Source organism: Atheta coriaria, unplaced genomic scaffold (assembly GCF_025399875.1).
Source record: "Atheta coriaria isolate IRGN ID8LTWV9N9 unplaced genomic scaffold, Caltech_Dcor_3.1 hic_scaffold_9_pilon, whole genome shotgun sequence".
In the NCBI taxonomy this organism is placed as follows: domain Eukaryota; kingdom Metazoa; phylum Arthropoda; class Insecta; order Coleoptera; family Staphylinidae; genus Dalotia; species Dalotia coriaria.
In genome coordinates, this window is record NW_027045451.1 from 9756648 (window position 1) to 9771669 (window position 15022).

Genomic DNA, 15022 nt, shown 5'->3' on the forward strand with positions numbered 1-15022 from the left:
TATAAATCGTACATAAAACTTTATTTTTAAAGAAATATTGTTATGTTTGTCTTTTATCCTTGTAAAAAGGATTCAGGACAATAATACATTCTGAAATGTAGAAATTGATTCACAACGATGAGACAAGCTGCAATGCAAAATATTTCTGATATTTCTCTACGAGTATAAGGTACAATCGACCGGCTTTTAAAAGAGGACTTTCAGGACGAATGTACGGACTTCTGGTTGCACGTACGCCGCCGGCACGTACGCTTTTCTCTCTAGTGGTGCTTGTTGCCTCTTGCAGTACGCACTTTCCTCTGATATTGGACAATATCTGGATGATATTTAAACAGGACGTGCGAGAAACACATTTTTTATCCTTTTTTAGTTTTTCTGCAAAACTGAAATAATTCATTGGTAAAAAATATCTAAATTATATATTTAAACAAATAATATTTTTTTAAATAAAATTTTTTTTTTTTTTTTTTTTTTTTTTTTCAAATGTAATTTGTATTCATATGAAAAATGAATATTTAAATGAAATTCGAACAGGATGTTCTCATTTTTGACGGTGGCGGCAAAAAGTAAGAAAGGCGTTTTCAGTTTCAAGGATCTCATAGCCTGATCCGGATCCTGATCCGCGATTTTCGATTCGCGCTGGCATTGCTCGGCTTTCAAAAATTTTCACTTCTGGCGCAAATATATTTCCAATATCGGATGTCAGAGCGTGCGTGCGCGCGCGCGCGAGCTCAAGGAAGCAGCTACATAAAAAGGATCAAAGGATACGCCGGGCACACGCCGCGCTAAACCCACCCTCGGCAAATTTAAATTCAATTTTCGGAATTTTTAGCGAAAATATAAATATAAATCGATCGCCCATCACGCCGGCCAATTTCTCCATCGGATCCTTTTCGATTCGTCCTTCGACTGTTATTTTTTCAAGACGTCTCTTTATTTATTTTTTTCCGTTTTCTTTTTTTTTATGCTGCAATACGAATTTCTTCATTTAGTCCGCGCGCGCGCGCGTTTAAGTCCGCGTTACGGAAGGTCCTTTTCGTCCTGAATTACATCGCCATTTATTTAGGGGCGCGCGCGTTATTCTTGCGGCCCCGGCGCATTGCGGTCGATTGTGAAAAACGAATGGGCACTTAGTGGCTCTCGGTGCGAATACGTTTACGTAACGTTTGCGGTCTGCGTTCGAAAAAACCGAACGCCGAAGAGGCGAGAGGCGGAAGAATGAAATCCGCACGCGATTTCCCCCGAGGAAAGACATTAGCACCCCTAAAACAATATTACCGCGCGCTGCAAACGAGAGGTCCTTTCGAATCCTTTGCAATCCTTCTAGTCCATCTAGTACAACCACCCCAAACACAAACTGGTAATATATGAACGTGTAAAGGAGATTTTAACTCAATTTCATGCAGAGTCATTTGCTTCTTTTGTAATATTACATTTTGTGATCCTTTCAAGGATTCAACAAAAAATTTATTTACATTTAATTATAAAAACAGCTGTTTTAAATTTTAAATATTATCATTTAGTTATTGGTAAATTATACTAATAATTTTTGCACATTATTCACGCAATGTTTTTTTGCCCATCTTTTTTACCGTTCTAGAGCAATAAAAATAAATATACGCACCTTTAAAAATATTCTTCTTCTACTACAGTAAATCAAAATAAAATCTAAGTTATAGTGCAATTCTGCAATAGTAGGAGTATGTAAAACAACGTGCAGTTCAAACAAAGCGGAGGAATAGCACAGACAGAAACGTATGGATTTCGAGCGCAAGTTGGATCTTTTCAATTTTGCGACAAACCGGAAAACGGGAAAGTAGGGCAAATGCATGCATAGATACCTACTGCAAATCTGCCTTATTATTTTTGTTTGCGTCTATGCAAATGCAGGTATAATATTTATAAATAACAGAATTTTTTTTAATTTTAAGTGGGTAGGCAATTAGGTTGGGATTTAGGTTAAAAAACAGTTCTAGAATATCCCTACTAATATTATAAATGCGAAAGTCCTGATGTTTGTTACACTTTTACGCAAAAACTACTTAACCGATCATCATGAAAATTTGTACACATATTCTCAGTGGTCCCCGAATGGTTATAGGCTACTTTTTATTTAATAAAAAAATTAATTTTTAAATAAAATAAAGAAATTGTTTAGCCAATAATACCTCTGCGTCTGGCTATTTGACTACTTTAACGCCATCTAGCATTCCAGCAATGCAGCTCAAACCTAAGTACTATAGTACCATCACACTGTATTATCGCACTGTATTACCGACAGCTACGTCAACATCAAATCCAATTGACTACACTATGGAGACTGTACACTATACTTCCATAGACTATACTTTCAGCCATTTTAAACTTCCCGCCATTCTACTTCATTGTTACTTCTTCTGTGACTACAGACGCGTACGGAAACAACTTTATTATTTTAGATATTCGCGAGCGAAGCCGCGGGTTAAAGCTAGTTTCTAAATAAATATTAAATAAAATATATCCAAATAAATAGGTAAAAATTCAATAACAATCATAGGTAAATATTTGACTGCAAGATGGCGCTGTAGTGCAATATTAGCAAATTTCAATTCTGTAAAATAAACTTATAAATCATTTTATAGTCGAATTGAACAGTAAAAAGTAAAAATTAGAAAAAAAATTTACTAGAAATGACAAACACGGCGGTAAGTTTGCAATGTGCGATGGTGGTGTAATGGTCAGCATAGTTGCCTTCCAAGCAGTTGATCCGGGTTCGATTCCCGGCCATCGCAGTAGTTTTTGATTATTACAAATTAACCCATTCCTTTGAACATATTGTATACACCTGTATTAGAAATGCAGATGGGTACATCTTTATTTCATCATTTACTTCTCACAGGGGATATAGCTCAGTGGTAGAGCGTTCGCTTTGCATGTGCGGGTTCGATCCCCGGTATCTCCAGGTTCTTGTATTTTTTGGTCACTGTGTTGACAATAAATAATTATTCGCAATTAGTTACATATTTATAAGCCAACTGATAGTTTAGAAATTGAGACATAATAAACATTAATAAATAAATAATTGCATCTTATCTCCTTGCAATTTATAAAATTATAATAATTTTTTTAGCAATACCTTTCCTTACAACACATAAAATAATGAAAATCTATTCCTGGACGAATTCAATAGTGAGCTATCTCGGCGTTCGCACACATTTAGCACATTGTTCCACGCGCCAGTTAGAATAGGGGTGGTGCGTGAAAATAGGTGTTATAATTAGATTACACCCCTTGATAGATTGTCAATAACGCGTCAATGCCTGATAGATGTATCCTGCCGGTGCGCGCATTTCCACACACATCGGCGCGCACACATCCAGCCTCCTTCGCCCATCGTCCTGCGTCCGGCCGTAACACGCTACACAAACAACCACGCCGCCGATGCGGAAAAAGCAGCCACAGGTGTGGATGAGACACACATTGATTATACAAAAATTGAGCAAACAAAAAGCACACAACAGCATATGAACCGCGATGGACACAAAAAGGATAACGCTGTTTGTTGAAAGTGGAACAAAAATTATGCGCCGGACATAAAATAGAATATTGATTTTTTCCCAGCACCGAATTTCAAAGCATTGTAAATCCGGTCAAATTAAAATGGGATTTTAATTAGCGCAAAACTATGATGGATAATACCTGCGTATAGCTTAATTGCGTTAGGTAACAAAGCCATAGATGGAGTCGTTATTTACATAACCTCATTTTTATAATATTACTTTTTTGTTTTTTGTTGGGTATTAAAAGCTTTGTATTGATTAAAATTTGAAAGCTTTGAGGGTTGCTTTTAGGAATTTTCCGGTCGTATGTAACAATCTCAATATGAGGTGAAATTCGCTAAAATTCCTCAAATTTTACCTTTTCTTCTTACGCCAAGCTCAAAAGCTTCGTGTTTCGGACGTGGCTAATATCCAACAACGCTCTCACCATCAAGGTAAACCTGCGATGAGACAAACTAAAATATTTCCGTCTCAAAGCCTCAAATTCCTTAAAAGTTTTACGTGTTTCACATCATCCCAAAACTCTTTTTGTAAATTTAAACATTTTTACCTCAAAATATTTAAAATTCGATTAAAAATTTTAATGTTTTATTTTATCCTTTAACGTGTGTGATACCAACTGTCTCTTTTGCATACATGCATGTATGTATAGGTTGATGTTGAAGTGTATAACCTCACTTTTGCCCCCCGCACTGCCATCCTTCACTTGTGACGCCATGTGAGGGTTGTGTGTTTAACGTCGGCCCGCATCCGGCCATCCGCGGGCCGTTCCCGCGCGCATAAAGAATTCATTTGCATATCACTCGGCATACGCACAAACCCACAAATATCCGGCCCGCCCGCCGCACACCTTGCACGCACGCCGCCGCCCGGTAGATAGGTGCCGCGATGGTGTATAGCGTTCGGCATGAATTTATTGCATGAAATAAATATAAACGAGCGGAGTGCTATTGCCATCGCGCGCCGCATAAAGATAGATAACTCTATATTCCATTCGTAAGTTTCGGAATATTTTCTATTTGTAGATACAAGGTTTAGGTTTTGAATATTAGAATATTTTGAATATTAAACAATAAATTGACAATAATTTTCTTGTTTTTTTTTTTGATTTACGAATATGTGTTGAATTGGAAATGGTAATGAGGCACGTCAGCGCCATCTGGGCTTTGATTATTTAACTATAACTACAATTGAATCTTAATGTCAACTTTTATCTCTTACTAGCTTTAACCTGCTTCCGTACGTGTCTGTAGTCACAGAAGAAGTAACAATGAAGTAGAATGGCGGGAAGTTTAAAATGGCTGAAAGTATAGTCTATGGAAGTATAGTGTACAGTCTCCATAGTGTAGTCAATTGGATTTGATGTTGACGTAGCTGTCGGTAATACAGTGTGATAATACAGTGTGATGGTACTATAGTACTTAGGTTTGAGCTTCATTGCTGGAATGCTAGATGGCGTTAAAGTAGTCAAATAGCCAGATGCAGAGGTATTATTGGCTAAACAATTTCTTTATTTTATTTAAAAAATAATTTTTTACTAAATAAAAAGTAGCCTATAACCATTCGGGGACCACTAAGAATATGTGTACAAATTTTCATGATGATCGGTTAAGTAGTTTTTGCGTGAAAGTGTAACAAACATCAAGACTTTCGCATTTATAATAGTAGTAGGGATTTAACACCCTTTGAGTTATATTTTTTGTCAAAAAGTGATTTTATATTCTTTGCAATGTCCTTAAAAATGTGTCTATAAATTTTTATGATGATCGGATGAGTAGTTTCCGCGTTATAACGTAACAAACGCACAAACTCACTTTTGTATTAAAAATACCTATTAACATTTAGTACAAAAAATAACAAAAAATGTTATTTAAATTCCAAGGAAAAAGCATTATTCATGTTATTACAATGTTTTTTTCAAAATTTATTTTTGTCAAAAAATTTTCCTAATAAAAATAAACATTTTCGTGCGTCATTTGTTTTTTTCCAATGCTTTCCTGAAACGAATGTTACATAACGTATTTCTAGATTTCTAATAAATAATTAATTCAGATAAAACGTGTGTCAAAACGTAATTCTCCCGAATTTCACAAAATTGAAATGTAAATTCAGCTGTAAATTTAGTTTTCAGCCCCTGGCTTGCAAAACACTTCCACGTGAGCATCACTGGCATACCGGCGCATAATTTTAATTTAATTACGCGTTGTTTAAGCTCGTCTCGCGGCTGCTGCTGTCTTCATATATCTTTTATCGTGTGCTCCATCTTTCACACAGTGTCAGCCACAAGCGGAAACAAATTTTCAAAGCACGTGGAGGAGAATATTCAAGTAAAACAGATGTAAAAGTTATTGAAGCCAAGAATTCCAAGAATTCAAGTTGATTGAATTTTTTTTTAAATTTTTTATTTTTGTGTTTTAATGTTTTTTAAATTTTTAAAGGTTTTATATTAATAGCTAGTAGTAAAATGTTAAAAACTGGTTTGCCATTTGTTCTGAAGCTCTCAATTCCGAAACTTGAAACCAACAATGGTCGACGATCAAAAGCTTAAGCGTTTTAACCTTTTTACAAGCCGCTCGTGGGGCGGCGACCGAGTACAAGGCGACGGCGAGGCGAGTTGTTAAACGATTGTGTGCACTTTTAATTGGCGCCCATTCCGGCGCAGTCCGAGCGGTTTCCACGCGTTGTTCCGAACGCCATCGGCGTCGAACGCGAGCTTTTCCGACGATTTTCGCGTGAAAAGCTTTCCGGCCGCGTCCGCCCGCAGAGAGTCGATTTTCGCAATTTCCTCTCGGCATTAACCCACTGCCGGCGGGCATTAGGACGCCGATTGGCGACCAAAGTTTTCGCACGACTTTCGCTACGATTCAAAACGCTCTCGAAAATTATTTCAACTTTTTTTGCGTTTTTGACTAAGTCAAACAACAATACTACATATAATATAAATTTAACTTGTGTTTTATGGTAGGAAATTTGTGAAAAATTGTCATTAAAGTTGTATTTTGATTTTTAGGCAATTTTAACAATTTTTTTGTAAAATTCAACTTTTATTCCTTATTTCATCCTTTATATATTTTATTTTTCAACAAAAACATGTTTATATCTTATACCACAATCCAAACTACCATTAAACTATAAAATTATCACTTTTACTTAAATTGTTTAGGCGTGAAAAGGGCACAAACAAACAAAAAACCTAAAAAAATATAAACAGATTAAAATTAACACAAAAATTAATATTAATTCAAAATGTCACACGAAAATAAATTGATATAATTTGCCAATATCGAAATAGTTTAAAAGCCATCATGATACTTAAATATTGTCAATTGCTGATAACGAGTACATTTGATTCAGTTTGACATATTCCATTAATGTAATCATAACTGTCGCCAAATATGTATTGATTGCAATATTTAAAATGCGCCGAAAACGTTACATGTATTTAATATTGAATATTGGACGAGTTGAAATTGCTTTTAATTAAGCTCTTCAAATTGCGAATTATGCAGCGCAGTATAATAATGGCGGCGCTGCACGGCGATCGCAAAATTTTTCAATTATAACGCCATTAATCAATCGACTTTGCGCGCGTTTGAGGACGTTAATTAGCGCGACATCGGCCATAGATTAATCGTCCATCATTTTCATTCTCATTCGTGAAATAACAACAAAGTAAAATATTGCAGTTCAATTACTTTTATTTCTTTAATTAAAGTGTTGTACATTATAAATTTGAAAAAATACGTTTGAAGTTATTTTGTTGATAACTTTGGCATTAATTAAGATAAATTAATTCTGCAAATTTCTGTTTATGAATAATTTAATTGTTAATATATTTATAATTAAATTTCGGAAAAATAGTGATTTTGCAATAAGTTACAGGGAGTTTACTAAAACAATCGCAAAAAAGTAATCAAACATTTTAATTGTTATTTATTTATTGATATCTTCAGTAAAAATAAAGATAAATTAATTCTGTAAACGTAATGCATTAGATAATTTAATTCCAAACAAACTGGTTTTTAAATAATTTAGTAATCGTCTTTGGTAAAAAAGTTACAAGGAGTTGAAATATATTTTTTATAAAAATAAATTTCTAGCTATATTTTTTGTATTTTTGTTTATAAATTTAAAAAAAAATAAAGCAAAATCTATCTTCCATATTTTTCTTGATTAATGAATTAATAATTTATCAAATTATATTATTTTGGTAATAAAATTATTAAGTTATGCACATTTATAAATTATTTTCTGGTTTATTATTAATTTCAAAGTTATGCTTCGTTAAAACTCATAAAAATAAAGATTAAAAATAGTTTTTTCAATTAGACCAGAACTTTTAAAGAATATTGCCTTCAAAAATACGTAATTCTCTTGGGAGTTATATGACATAACTCCCCAGCGAGGATAATACCTCACATTTCATGCGCAATTTTACTTTACTAGACGATTATTTCTTTTTTTCGCGACTCGCGAGACTTGCAAAACCAACGGATTTCTACGCGAGCCGAGTTTTCTGCCTTCGCACGATTCCCTCAGTTTCTCAGTTTTCCGGTGGTCGTTAGAGCAGCGACATAAGTTGAAAATCTACGAAGTTTTACGCTCGCGACGCGACATTAGGAAGTGGAAAAGCGGAATGAAAGTATTCGTAGTGGTAGTCGCAGTCGTAGGTGCTTTTCGCGTGATGCACGGCGGCGGTGGCGGCGGCGGCGGGGCTGTTAACGGGGTGAATGCGGAGACGCCGGGCCAGAGCGACTAACTTTATAACCCGCGCATTAATCTTATTTTCTTTTACGATTTATGAAATTTATCTCGAAGAAGCAGCAGCCAGCAGGCTAGGCGCTGGTGCGGGGTGGGGGCGGCGCGTGTGAATAATATACCGCTCCTGTACAAACAGACATATTTTAAATGTGAAACTTGCTGCGACAAGACGCATTTGGGGGTTTATTCGCCGGAATTCTGGAGAAAAATTTAAAATATGCACGGAAATGGTTTTTAGTTTTAATTTATTAGAACTTTATGAGGAATTAAGATATTGTTATGAATCAAAGTTTAGGTTATTAACACTTAAATTCTCTTTCGGTATATCATAAAAAAGTAATAGTTTCATAATTTTTAGTAAGCGAAATTTGATCTGAAACATTAGCAGTTTTTTTAGTACATATGTAATGCAACATGATGTATTTTTTTAAATAATTTAGTATTTGAATTGTTATTTACAAGTTTTCAACGTATTTCTTATAGCCAATAAAATTATCTACCAAATTTTATAAAAATTATAACTACACTATAATTTTATCCGAAACTACAATGATTTAAACTAAAAACTTTCAAAATTTTAATTTTGTTTTTAGTAAAATGTGCTTTTACTGCTTAATTTGTTGTTAATTCAGTCAAAAATCAAACAAAATATTTAAAATAAAAATAAAACAATAGCTAGTAACATTTTCAACAAAATACATTTATTTTCAAACAACTAATATGTCTATTTTTTATTCTACAATTAAATAAACTTTCAAGTTTGATTTAAAATCCACAAAAATCATTATGTCACAAAATTAATCATAACTAAAAATATAACAATGTCACCATAATTAATATAAATTAATCTGAATCTTGATAAAATTCTGTATCAAAATTCATTGAAACCATTTTTCTACCTCTTTTATTCCTTGAATTCAATGGCGTTGAACTTAAATCTTAAACTCGCCGATTTATTTCACCAATTCTTAACGCGCCAAGCAAACATTTTTTCATAAATAATTAATTATCCTGAATCGCGCTAATGATTTATTTGTTTCAGCGTTGACTTTTGTTTACCCATTTCGTCCGGCGTCCTTTGGCTCCTTTCACCTGCGCCCGTCCGCCATGCAGCGGGTTAATTTCGCCCTAATGACTTTTCCATTATGTCGGCTATAAATTAACGAACGCCGCCAAAGCATGCGCGTGCGCATGCTGACGAATTGAGCGAAATCATTCTTGCAGAAATTTGTCCTACTCCTGCTTTTGAATTTGCTTACTTCTTTTGAGGCCATTCAGAGGCATTATCAAAGAAATAAAAAAGGAAATGCGGTAAAGTGATAGGGGTGTTTAATTTAAGTTCGTTTTTATCGCAAATATTGTAACTATTCATCAATACACGGCATAATGGATTAATTATTAACAAAAGTTTGATTTTGTTTTGTTTTTAGTTTTTGTTATTTTATTTCTTTTTAAACATTTTTCTAAAAATCTATTTGTTTGTACTTTTGGAGCTAAATTAAAAAAAATTAATGTAAAATCAGTTTTTTCTGATAATATATTAAATAACTTATCATTTTCAAGGGCATTTAGTATATAACTATTAACCTTATATTAAATTATGAATTATTTTCTGGATTATGATTAATTTAAAAGTTATACTGAATTAAAACTTACAAAATTAAAGATTAATATTAGATTTTCCAAAACATAATACCGAAATATAAACAAACTGGTTAAATACTAAACAAAATGTGTGAAAAATTTACGAATGTAAACTAACAACATTTTTTTAAATTTTACTTATAATTTAGAACAAAATTTAAAATTTGCGATTTTTTTTCTCCCTTAACTTATTTTTGCTATAAAAATGTTCCAAAAAATTTATAAAATTTATATTTATAAAACTAGTCCTAATTGTTATTAAAAAATAAATAACTTAAAGGTTTTTGTTAAGTATCTGTTGTTTAGTAACAATTTAATTACCACAAATAAATTTCTCTTATAATTTTTTTCCACCTGAACTTTTACCAACTATAAAACTAATGCTGTACTGGCATTAAATAGTTTTAAGCGTAATATATTTAAATAGAGTCTTCAAGTCGCGTTCGCATTTGTCGTCACATTAATTCAGCTTTTTTCGCTGCGCCGCAGTTCGTGGGAGTGAGGTTGTTCGACGCGGCTCATTTACTCATTTGCTTGAGGTTCGTGCAAACGCTGCCTACCGGTATAGGTGGAGTTTTGTATATGTGCGGGTGTGGGTGTGTGTGTTGTCGAAATCGTTAAATATTCATGAGGCGACACACTTTAATTGCGATTTTATACAATCCCAGACCTGGTTAACTAATGAATTACGTCCACTTCTATTTACTTCAGCTTTTCAATTCTTTCCGCAAAGTTTTAACCTCGAATGATTACTTTTTAATAGTTTTCAGTTGCACGGTCTACTGTTGTTAATATTAATGATTTTTTTCTGTACCAGAGAAGAAATTTTAGTTTAATTTTAATTTATAAAGTAGGAAATGTTGATGTTTTTGGTTTTGGTGAGGATTAAAAATTGATTTGTTTTAGTTTTTTGTAAATTATTTTAAAAGTAAAAAAGTTAATTAATATGTCTTTAGGAATATTGATTGGGAGTAAAATTTTCTATTTTATTGATAAAAAATCGTAAAAATAGCTTTACTACATAAAAAGTTATTAATAATTAAATTTGCATATAAAGGAATATTTTTTATCCGAACAAATTTGCTTGTAACTTTTGATGGAAATTAGTTAGCGTTTAAATTATTTTATAAATCATTAGAGAATCATAGTCTTAACCAATTACTTCAAAAATCATTTACATATCTTTATATGTTTGTGAGTAATTAATTAAAAACAAAAACAAATGGTACTCATTTTCTTCCAAACGAAAGTACAAAGCAAATGTAGGTAAATAGAATTGTTTTTGCAAAATAATGGCGAATTTATTCACGATAATTGTGTTTGTTTCACTCGAATAAATTGATAATTAAATTTTCCAACTAAATAATCAAACACTGTGCCAATTAAGCAGTTCTAGAAAAAGTAATTAATAAATAAAGTTGTACTTTGCAAAATTTATTTTTCTCAAACAAAATGCTCTGTAACTTTTGATTAACAAACGATATAACAAAAATTTAAAAACAATTATGTTTAAAGTTTAATAAGAAATTAATTCTTAAATAAAATATTAAAATTAATTGTGTGGGTTTGAAATTACAAGCCAAAAATAAATTTTTTTACTTCATTTTTTCTTAACTTGTATTTTATATAATTTTTTTTATAATGTGAATTTTGTTTACTGTTTCAGGAATGAAAAGTCAAGCACAAAGAAACGCGTCCAGAGTAATTAGCGTAAATTTATGTGCCATTCTGAATCCTCGAGCGGCTCCTTCTTGCCGCCGAAGGGTGGCAGAAGCAAAGAGTGCGCGTTTTGAGAGGGTGGATGTGGAGGGCTGAAAGGGCGGCGGAGCGCGCGTGCGAGCCTCAGTATTTAGGTAAATTAATTAAGAATTACACGGTCGGCTGGCCCCGCCACTTAACTTTTAATCTACCTTCGCCGCCTCGGTGTCACCCGCGTCACCCAACACTTTCAAGACCTCTGAGACGCGCGCGAGTCACAGGACAAGTCAAGACAATGCGAAAGCTAAATCCGGCAGGGCAAAAAAACATACTTAGAAAGCCAAATCAGGTCGTTTAAATTTTTAAAGGCATTATTAAGAATACTTCTAGGTTTAATCAAGAGAGACCAAAAAATGAGATTTTTGGAGGAAATTTTAGGAAATATTTTATAAAAATAGCAATAACAAAAGAACTTTTCAAGATTTTAAAAAAATTCTTTCAAAACACTCTTTATCTTTAATTTTTTCAACCTTCCTGATAATTGCACTTTTTAAAAACGTATTAACCATAAGTTATACTAAATTAAAATAATATTTGCAAAATAATGCAAATTTATTGTAAAAATGCTCATAACTTTTTTTATATAAGAGTTATCAACAAAAAGTTTAAACAAAATCTTTAAAAAAATAAATTTTACTTTAATTACTTAAAAAATCATCTTTCTAAGTTGACTAGTTATAATGTTATTAGCCAAAAACTATAACATTATTAATGTTATAAATGTGCTGTATACCATATTATTAAAGTTTACATTTATTAATAAATTACGGCAAAGCTCTGCGCGTTATTTAAATTATTAGCACTCATATAAACTCAAAATTTAATTTTACATCTAAATCCATTTAATTTATAATTTTATCATGTTTGTATCAAAAGATATTAACAATTGAAATCAAAAACAAAATATAATTACAAAATTTTATTTAATTAAGTATAACTTATAAAATAAATTATCCATTATTTAAATATTCATATATTATACGTAGAATTTATTTACCAACAGATTACTAAAAAAATCATAAAGATATCTTCCTTGGTTTATGAGTTATAACCAAAAAACTATTAACTTTCGAAGATTTTTGCCCAAAAATGGAGCACAAAAAACTCACCTTCTTTTTCAGCTGCGGTATCAATCCGACACGAAGCCAACGCGCAGATCGCAGCAAAACAGAACACTCTTAACGTTATCATGACGTGCAGCGTGAGTTTTCCCGGATGTCAAACAGTAAACTCCTTAAGGATATTCAGGAAACAAATTTTCTCACTGGCACAGCACACAAACTCGCGCTTGCATTCCTCTTCCTCTTCCTCTAATCAACACTGTAATTTTTATCTTCTTTAATTTTCAACAGCACAATTCACAGAATCCTTGCAAAGGATAATTCTCTTATAGATAACACACAGTTCACTAATATTAACAGTTAGTTATTTGTAATCGAAGTTTTATTAATTTATTCAACACATGTAAAAATCTATTCATCACTTTCATTGATTATCCTTTCGTCCTTAAAATATTTCCTTCCTCAATGAAGAAATACACAGAACATTTGTCTCGTTGAGTATTTTTCAAGTGTTATTAACAATTAATAAATGAATATGCAAATTGTATTTGTTGTTTATTTATGAACGAAGTCCTTGTTCGTCCTGTTTGATCGTTTTTCTCAAGGAGCGCTGCACATCTCACGCAGCTGTGCAAACAGAAAATATGAGGAACGCAATTAGGAATTTAAATTATTTAAATGTTAAATAAATGGAAATTTTTGTCCTTCGTCCTTGTTCCGTGCTGTATTTTTACGTTCCCGCGGCACTTTTTATAATATATCCTTCCTATGTCTAAAGATATCAAATTTCAATTAAAATTTTTGTGTTTTTTACTTTTATTTATTTTCGTCCTTTATTTTCACCAAGAATATTTAATATTATATTTACCTTGAATATTATTTAAATTACATTTGATTTAATTTAATTCACATTTATCCTTGATGATATCCTTTGATTTTATTTGCACGTATTTATTAAGATATGATACTCGGATATGATGATGTCGTCGCGTGCGAATAAGGATTCGTAAGGATATGTGATATGCGTTCGCCTGGCGGCGGCGGCGGTGGCGGCGACGGCAGTGCGTTCAACCACGGCTAGCGTACGTCTCGGCACGGTGCGCGCGAAGTGACTGCCGTGGCGAGCCGATGCCGATGTGCTTGCCGCCACTGCCGCCGCCACCTACTCTTGTCCTAGGATACGCAATGCGCGCGCATATTATTTCCACGCTTACAATTTCAGCCTGATATCTTTAAAATTCATCAACAATCACACTTTATTTCTTTATAATTCATAACCACAAATTGACGTTTGACAGATGATGCTGTCAAAATAATGACAGATGATCAAAATTATTTGCAAACTGTCAAAATATTGACAGATCACATTGACATCTAACAAATTTAATAATATATTTAAAATTACATACAATTAAAGATTGATAGTTTAAATTAGCATGAATCTATTTGATTGATGTTGTCTTTAAGGATTCTTGTTATCCTGTGATTTCCGGTTTCTAGATTCCTGCACGCTTGGTGGCGTTGTTTACCGAGTGTTTGTAGCCCAAAGAAAAATGACAATTGATCGTCGCGTAATCGCTGGCGTTGCGGCTCACACCTTCGTTCTTTTGCCCGCCGCCGCCCTCGGAGGCGGCGAGCGAATGCAGCGCGACGCGCAAGAAAAAATAACGCCAACAGCAAACACAGGACGAGTTACGTGCATGTTTATATACGCTGGACAATAAAAGTGTCACATAAAAACGGAAAACACTCGCATGTGCACTCCAACTAACTAACTTCCCATGGCCTGCCGCCGCCGGCCGTGTTACTCCATAATTAGTGCGCTTGTAATGCATTTTGTTTAGTTACACAAGCGACGCCAAGTCAACCTAACGAGCGGAATAATTTTTTAATTTATTTTATTTTAATCATACAGGGTGATAATTTTTTTTACAAATTTTGAACATTTTGTATGCAAAAGTAAAAGATTTTTTGATTGCTTTAAATTTTAGCAAAAGAAATTACCATTTGTGTAAAATTACAATTTTTGCAAATATTTTCAATATCACTTCGCGCACTTGTGCATAAAATGCATTTTTACGCACTCAAAACAAAGAAAATGTGATGTTGTACACCGCGATCAATTTTTTTCGAGTTGAGGCAGACTGTATAAAAATAAGTTGTCCTCATTGATTCATACCGTGTTGTTCGCGCGCGGTTTGGAGGCGGCACGACGTATGGAGAGTGCATTAAAGCAATTACTTTAATTCCCATCCATTT

The 15022-nt window shown here is 33.1% G+C and overlaps 1 protein-coding gene and 1 non-coding gene across 2 annotated transcripts in view; one reads left to right on the forward strand and one right to left on the reverse strand.

The window, feature by feature from the left end:
- Positions 1–13855, reverse strand: part of side-II (sidestep II) — a 154359-nt gene extending 140504 nt beyond the window's left edge. The window contains exon 1 of the mRNA XM_065311984.1: positions 12812–13855. Within this exon, the coding sequence (XP_065168056.1) occupies positions 12812–12893 (82 nt within the window). The 5' untranslated portion in view covers positions 12894–13855. The remainder of the gene's footprint in view (positions 1–12811) is intronic.
- On the forward strand, positions 2700–2771 carry TRNAG-UCC (transfer RNA glycine (anticodon UCC)). Its single transcript has one exon. It is a non-coding gene; the product is annotated as a tRNA-Gly (tRNA).
- Positions 13856–15022: the final 1167 nt, after the last annotated feature.